The sequence below is a fragment of the Telopea speciosissima genome, chromosome 6, assembly GCF_018873765.1.
Source record: "Telopea speciosissima isolate NSW1024214 ecotype Mountain lineage chromosome 6, Tspe_v1, whole genome shotgun sequence".
NCBI classification, from domain to species: domain Eukaryota; kingdom Viridiplantae; phylum Streptophyta; class Magnoliopsida; order Proteales; family Proteaceae; genus Telopea; species Telopea speciosissima.
Window position 1 is genome coordinate 64,637,317 of NC_057921.1, and position 8,391 is coordinate 64,645,707.

At 40.3% G+C, this 8,391-nt stretch overlaps 1 protein-coding gene across 1 annotated transcript; it reads right to left on the reverse strand.

Moving 5' to 3' along the window:
* Positions 1–6,383: 6,383 nt before the first annotated feature.
* LOC122663983 (ethylene-responsive transcription factor CRF1) lies at positions 6,384–7,836 on the reverse strand. The gene has a single exon (XM_043859652.1). It carries the CDS (start codon positions 7,619–7,621, stop codon positions 6,509–6,511), a length of 1,113 nt encoding a protein of 370 aa, XP_043715587.1. The 5' UTR covers positions 7,622–7,836; the 3' UTR covers positions 6,384–6,508.
* Between the last annotated feature and the right edge of the window lie 555 nt (positions 7,837–8,391).

Below are 8,391 nucleotides of genomic sequence, written 5' to 3' on the forward strand. Positions count from 1 at the left end.
TTCGAGGTCCCACCGTTAGTAGCACGTGAGAATATCATAGCCCTCTTTGGTCTTCTCAATGGAAACTTTGAATCTTTTCTTTCAGGCCCAGGATCCGTCGGAGCACCGACACATCCTCCGACCGGCTGTTCCACCTACTAGTCTACTACTCACTATAGATTTTTATTTCAATCAATAATTATAAAATAAAACTAGACCATTGGAAGAAAGGACAAAACCAACGGTCCAATAATCTGACCATGGTCTGGATTAAATAATATTGTTTTGGACCGGACCGCCAGCAGCAAGAGAGAGAGAGAGAGAGAGAAGGACAAAACAGAGGATATGGAAAAACAGAGGACAGGATTGGAATTTGGAAGCCCACCACATTTCACACAAAACACACACCCCATGCGCATTTCACGTGACTCCCTCAGTCACAGTTATTAGATATCATTCTCTCTCTCCTGCGAGATTTTTTTGTCTCCTCTTTGGGGAAAGGTCGTTGGGTGAGTGGGTCCCATATAGGCCATGGGCATGGGTCCTATATCTCATTCTTCCACTATAGACTATATAGTAGTGTTCACAAACCTTCATGGGTCCTGTCTCATTCTTCCTCTGAGTGGTACCCTTGCTACTCCATGTAAGTTGATATGTGATGTGTCCCATATAGCCACATCAACAACTATTATTTTATAACGAATTATATTAATCACGCGTAACCTCTTTGATGGGAGGAAGTTATCAGCAGAGTTATAATGAATGACAAGGATTCTCGGTTTCAGTTACTCTAAGTAAACATCCTATCAATGTTTGTGTTATATGTGAATAGGATTCCATCTAGTGAATGAACGTTAGATTGGATCAACTTAATTTGAAGATAGGTTAAAGGATTTGATTTAACGCGTTTCATCATCTCTGGAGTTTTTGATATATCAATCAAGTACTTAATATTTGGTATCAGAGTTGGGCACGTCACAGGTTTGAGTCATAGAAAAGGTTACATAGGATCGAGAGGGCTATTTGGAGTAGAATGAAAACCGTCAAGAGAGGGTTACCTGCTGCCAAGCAAAAACCTTGAGTCAGAGTGAAAGCCGTCAAGAAAGAGTTATATGTTGCCAGACAGAAACCTTGGGGCAAAGTGAAACCGCTTGGAAAGAACTACCTACTGCTAGAGTGAGAGTCGCCGAGAACGACGACTATAAAAGCGTGGTGATTTGTTATGTGCATAATGGGGCTTGATCTAGTGTATGAGTGCTAGATTGGGCCAGCCTAACTAGTATGCGATAGGTTAAAATAGCTTAATTTAACGTGTTTCATAAGTTCTGGAGTTTTTGATGTATCAGTCAAGTAGTTAACAGTTTGTTGTCGCTTGTGTGGGAGAGACAAAAAAAAAAAAAAAATTCGAAAGAATTTCTTGTTAAGCTTATTCGGCGGAGTAACGTTGTTGTTGCCAGAGAAGGTTATGTTTGACAGTAAAGATAGGATTACAATCCTTAGTAAGTTCCTCTATCCTTCTCTTTGGATAAATTAATTTTCTTACACTCCAATCTTGAGGAGGGGAAAAAGCATAATTCAAGAATGCAAATGATCGCTGATTGTTGAAGTATCCAATCTAAAATCTTAAGGAATTAGGTGAAGAGAGCTCCTCAAGTATATAAAGACACCAAGAACTTAAACAAATTGAATATGAGACTATAACTCAATAATTCTTAACATCACAACACTTCATTTTACGTATAGTTTCAATATACCTGTCTCTACACGTGGACAAACAACTTAAAAAAGATAACAAAACAAAAAAAACTTAGATTCTGATACTAACATTTCTACCATAAATAAATATAGATTTATGTAGTGGATCTAATTCCATCCGTACTCCTACTCCATACTCTAAAAGCCTTAAAAAACCAACGTGAGGATTAGAGAGACAGATAGGGTGGTATACTGGTATGGGTGTTAAGAGTCCAGTTAGGGACCACACTACTTGCTCCTTGCCTGGTGGATCTATTTTGTTTTTTTGTTGTATTCATGAAACAAAGGTTAGGTTACACTTGTGTCCTATCTGTGGATGCCAAATGCTAGTTGCAGAGCTCTAATACTAATAAAGCAACTAATCAACATTAACCCAAAGAAAAAAACATAAAAAAAACACTAAGCAACTAATTAACATTCTCATTATTATTCATTCACTTTTATTATATATAATATACAGATAAGGGTTTTCTTCATATTTTGTCTATTTCTTCCAAACTGGGGTCGATTAGATTAGATAACATGATAAAGGCTTTTAAAAGCACTTTCAAACGAATCTTAAAAAAGCTGAGCTTGTCTCTTGGTGTAATGCTCAACTTGTTGAAGATTTTTAAAGTAAGAAAGAGAGAGAGAGAGAGAGAGTGTGTGTTAAAAATTTAAAACTATTGGTTCAGGAGTGAAAATTGGAGTTCAAAAGAGATGAGAGAGTCATTGGTAAGAGGCCTTGCACAAGTTGATGATCAATTTCCCTTCATCCATGGTGAAGAAAGAACATTTCAAGCTTCGACATTTAGGTTGTGTTTGATATGCATTCTTGGAATACATTCTAGGTAGATTTCATATTTTTGGACGATAAAAACAACTATTTTTATCATCCAATAATGCAAAATCGACGTAGAATGCATTCCAAACATAGCCTTAATCTTTGGATTGGATGAGAAAATAATGTTTTTTGATTTTAAACAATAAGGAGCTAGAGTTAATGAGAAAATTCACCTGCTCGAAAGTCTAATCATGGGGTCACATTGTAGTGACTGGATGAAGCTCTACACAGAAGAAGAAAAAAAAAAAAAAAAAAAAAACAACTCCTAATCTGTTTGTAATAAATATATGAGACAAAACCATACGAATTAAAATCCTCTACAGTATCGGTGGAGTAGCAGTGCACATCCGACGACACAGAAGAGACCAGCTGGCACACATGGCACATATGGCTTTTGCTGTGTCGTTGGATGTGCACTGTTGCCCCACCGGTAGTACAGAGGATCCTGGTCCGAAACCGAACCAACTGATTGACACCCTTACTCACGAGGTGGTGATGAAACAAATTGGAATAAATACAAACTCATGGAGGGGTGGTAACAGTTACATCCGATGAATAGACCAATCATGGGTCACGGATGGGATGCCTTTAACTGTTAAAAGTACAAACTCCCCTAGTGGCGATTAGAGATAATCCCTAACGGAGATGGCAGTGTCACAGAGAGAGAGAGAGAGAGAGAGAGAGTATAGTCACAGATCACTTTCACACCACCAATCCCACAATTGATTAAGGGATTTCGGCCCTGGTAACGGATTGAGACCTCACATGTTTGCATCGATAATAAGGACCAAACCTTAAAGGTGTAACTTACCTGCACAGTCATTTGCAACCGTCCGATTAATTGGAATGTCTGGCGAACGGACAGTGCTTTCAAGAGATATATTAGAGGGAGAGGGTTCTATGACCAAAAAGCATAATGGAGGTCACCAATAACAAGTGGTAAAATCATATCGTATATTAGAAGGTAATGAAGTCATTTTATGTGAGAAGGAGAGAGATAACTCATGACATAGGTGTTGATGTGCCATGAGCCTCGGCTTAGAAAACCCTTTCTTTAATTTATATTTGGGAGAGGGTTCTTTTAGCAAGCGACATAAGGGGGCACACCAATGAGGTATGGTGGAATAGTTTAGTATATAAGAGGGCAACAAGGTCATTTCATGAGAGAGATGCTAACATATCCTGCCCCAACAGCTCAGATAATCTTTTTCCTAATTTATATTGGGAGAGGGATCTCTAAGCAAGCAACATAAGCATGCCTACGAATAAAGATGCGAAGAACTAAAGATTTGACATCATATAAAAGAACTCTATCCGGGAATATGCGACCTGCAACTAGACACGTGGGGGGGGGGCGAAATCACCACCTCTCTCCTCCTATAAAATACGCAAATGATGCTCCGTTCACGTGATCTCCCATTAGCCCTCGTACACATGCAAGAGCGACGCTCCCATATAGAGAACACTTCCTCATAATTTATTTGAAGTTATCCAAAAATTTTAAAAATAATAAGTTACTGAAATGGTAAAGCAGCAGCAATCTCTACAATCATTCCCTGATGATTTTTCACAACCCCCTTTGTCGGTCTCTGCCAGTAAAAAGGCCCAATACTCGAGTGAGCTGTGTAAACTAGAAACTCACTTCGTGTTGCAACTTGTGACTATAATTATGGCTGTTGAAGCAGTTAATTGCACCATTATAACAGTAAACTGCCTTAGATCTTACACCATCCATCCATTTAACTAGTTTTAGTTAATCCATACTTAATAGGAGTTCATAATTTTTATTCTTTGGGAGCAGAATTATTTATTTTATCTATTTATTAGTATCCTAATTATATTTACACGTGTCAGTTTAGTTGGCATTAAAATTTTAATCAGTTCCAAGCACTATTATAGTTATCGGTATTGATGAGGATTGGAAACATATCTCCTGATATTGTTTGCTTTGGGCACTTAGTGTCATCCTCACGGTTTTAAAAAGCCTAATGAAGGAGTGGAAATTATCAGTCTTCCCTTCATTTATCGATGTGGGATTATCTTAATCACTTCAGGTCTAACTTTAACATTTTAACTACAACATGTATCGGATGGATGGATACCGGTACGACATAAATTAAGCCGACATGATTGTAAAGAGGGTCTCTGCTGCTGCTGCTGAGAGGTGATCAAAACTTCCTTATTTCTTAACACATGTGCGTGATGGGTGCATTTAATTAAATGTGTTTAGATTTAAGAAATTAAGAAATACTTTTCCCTAATTTCAACCAACCACCGACAGACACACACACAAGGGACAGTTTGCAGAGCCAAGCCTCTTGTGTCATCTCTCATCTCTATAATTAGAGAGAATGGGGGGGGGGGGGGGGTAAGTCTCAGAGGACATCATAATTACTGCTCAAAATATAACATTCTCTTTCTTTACCGTATTTAAGGTTAATACTAATTAAAGTAACTAAGTTCTTTGTACTCCTCAAAATGGTAAACACAAACTATATATAATTGTTGAGTAATACTCACTCATCAACGCATGCAGGCATTTCCTGCTCTGCATGTTGCCTACACTTGATGTTCATGCTCAATCCCATGCCCGTGTTGGGACTTGGCTCTACCACCATAGCTTGCTGTTTGGTTACATTATTTGATTTAGTTGAAACCTGGACCGATCCATCACTTGCCTTTGATCTCTCACCTTCGACTTACGAGAATTGACTTCATCGGAAGATCCCTCAGAGTCTTCTCCAGTCTCCTCTTGAGCCTTTCTTGATTTGTGCAAGTTCATCCATATGACGGCCAAGATCTTTCAACAGTTTTCATCCGCATCAATGGTTGTCACTAGGAGTGTCAAAAACTGATCGCAACCATAGATATGATAGAAATGGACCGGTTAACACCCAAAATCAAACCGAGTTGCTGGATTTTAGGGGGTGAATTGGTGCTAATCGAGAATCAATCCCAAAAACCTTAGAAGTCAATCCCAAACACCTTAGAATCTGCCATCTCAGATCTGAAAAAACTGGTTCTCTAAAATAGTCAAAACCGATCCAAAATTCCAGATCCTGTTTGAGTATTATTCGGATGCAAGGATCCTTCAAGCAATTAGCACCAACTACGTTGCCTTTGTAATCCACTGGCTTTTATTTTTTAATAAATTATGAAAAGATAAGATTGTGAAATCCAACGGTAAGGCTTATCCTAATCTCTTTACAAGTCACAAAGCCACATCTGGAATCGGGACTCTTTTGCATGGAATGACCACCTTTGGCTTCTTTTTAGACCAAACATGAATCAAACCCAACAGAGTAAAAGGTATAGTAGCCCTCCTGCGCGTGTGGTTCTAAAGAAGTTTTAAACCTATGAAAACGTTTAAAGTATGGGAGAGAGGAGGAGGAGGAGGGGGGGGGGCGCAAAAGGAAAAAAAGAAAAGGTTTAAAATGTCATTATATTTTACTTTCTTTATTACTAATAGGACCCTCCTCCGTCCGACCGTCCGACCCAGACCCACCTACTTCTGTTGGTTCGAGTGTGAACCACTTTTTGAGACCCGTGCGTGCCGGTGCCGTTCCGTGGAAAAATTCTCAATTCTCACCCCCCTACGAATTTTTCCAAACGAAATCAGTGCCAAAGACATCTCGAAGAAACGGCCATAACCTTAAATCACGCCTCCTCGTGAGACTCTGTGAGTGGGACCCAAATAATAATTTCAAACAAATAAATAAATAAATAAAAATTAAACATAAAAATAAACTCATATTATCAACGCCAAATTACACTTCTCTCTCTCTCAAAATTCTCAAAACATACGCTTAAATATAACAAATAAAAATAATACTTTTCAAAAAAAAAAAAAACCCAAAAACTAAAGTAACTGATATTTGGTTCCCGCCGTTACAAAATCTGCCGAGGAATCGGCAAGCCTACGACGGGAAAATACAGTCAAAAAACTCGTTTTCAGAGAGCAACGAGAGGATCGGAAGCGAATATATCGCCTATCTCTTGAAAAAAATCATCTACGCGCCACGTAGAGCTTCCGATATCCTCACTTGAACCGAGAAAGATGTCGCCGAAGTCTACACTGAAAAAGTTGTCCGGCAAGTTGAACCCGTCGAACATCTCCGTCGCCGGTGTTTCGAAATCCATCAAGTCGTTTAGGAATGGTGTGTCTTCTGCGGACGACAAGAAGATTTCTCCTTCACCATCAGTACCACTCACACTAGTACTATTATTATTATTATTATCACTGTTACTACTGCAACCACCAACAGGTACAGATTGAGGTTCAGGCTCAGGGAAAATGGCTTCTTCTTTGACTTGTTTAACCGGTTCCTGTCGATTTTGGCACTCGGACTCCTCAGTGGAAAGAGAACGGAACCGTAGAACGGAGGTTGGAGATGAGAGGTTGTGAGGTGATTCCTCGCCGGAGTCATAGCTGGAAGACGTTGTCGTCAGTATTTCTGGCTTGGGTTTAGGTGCTGTAGTGGTAGTAGCGAAGTTGGTCATGGCATCGGGGCCTCGTAACTGAATCGCCGCATTGTCGTAAACCTTGGCCGCTTCCTCAGCGGTGTCAAAAGTACCAAGCCATAGCCGTACACGTCGCGCAGGATCTCGAATCTCAGCCGCCCATTTGCCCCACGGCCGTTGCCTTACGCCACGGAACTTCTTACCGTTGTTAGACACAGATAGCTTCACCGACCGGCGGCCTGCCTGAGTCTCTGCAGGTCCGGCAGGTCTCTTCCGACCGTTCCGTACGGATCTATTTGTCCAAGGTCCGGTGGCGGTGGTGCTGCTATTATCCCTGGAGCAAGACTCGATGCTGATCTCACTCACATACTTCTTCACACGGTGACGACAGAAGAGCTCATCCTCTTCATCGCTTGACGAGTCTGTCGCGTCGGCATCGGTGACGGAGATCTTCACCACTCTTGGTCCACTAGAGGCGCTCGGCTCCGACTGGCTTCGGCAGCCTGGTACATTTCTAGACCTCACCGACGAGGGTCTCAGGAGCTTCTTAGTGACATGGCGGTGTTCGGTGTATTTGATGGGAGAGAAAACACTTTGATCCATTTACCCAATCGATTTTTCTGATTCTTCTATCCACGCATTGGAGAGAGAGCACAGAGTGAACAACAGAGAAAAAAACAAACAAACAAAAGGGTGGAGAAATGAAAGGGAAGGAAGGAGAGGGGGAAGAAATAGGAGACGAAAAAGGATAGATTCCTTTACGAATCGTACACACGAGGAGAGAATAAAGAGGATAGAGAAAGCTAAAGGACGTTTAAAGAGGAGATTGAAACGGTATGGTGAGGTGAGAAATCAGAGATTGAAGGATTAAATAATAATGAGAAATTTCAACGAAAGGTAGAAAATCCCAAAAAGACTTGCAATATTTCTTCCACAGAGAAGAGAAAAGTGACAACAAAGAAGTGTTGAACCACAGGGAAAAAGCCAACGGGAACTGAAGAATACTGAGAAAGAGAAGAGGGAAGGAACAAGAAAGAACAAATGGTGGAGGAGAAATTTCGAGGAAAGTTACAGTTCTTGAAAAAAGGGAACCCTGGAAAACTTCCTTTACAGGGAACGGAAAGCGAATAACTGTCTAGGAATCACAGTAGTTGTAGTTGGACGGAATAATGATTTCTTCGTTGGCCACTTCAGCAGCAAAACTTGCTATTTTTAGCAATCTCACGAGGATTCTCCGTCAGGGATTCCAAGTCTTTGATCGTTTCCGGCCAAATACTGGCCCTTATAAATGGATTGAATGAACTCACAGAGCAATTATCATTGTAGTTGTTGCAGATAGAACTTCTCGAGTTAAGAGATTTCGTTTGAAGAGA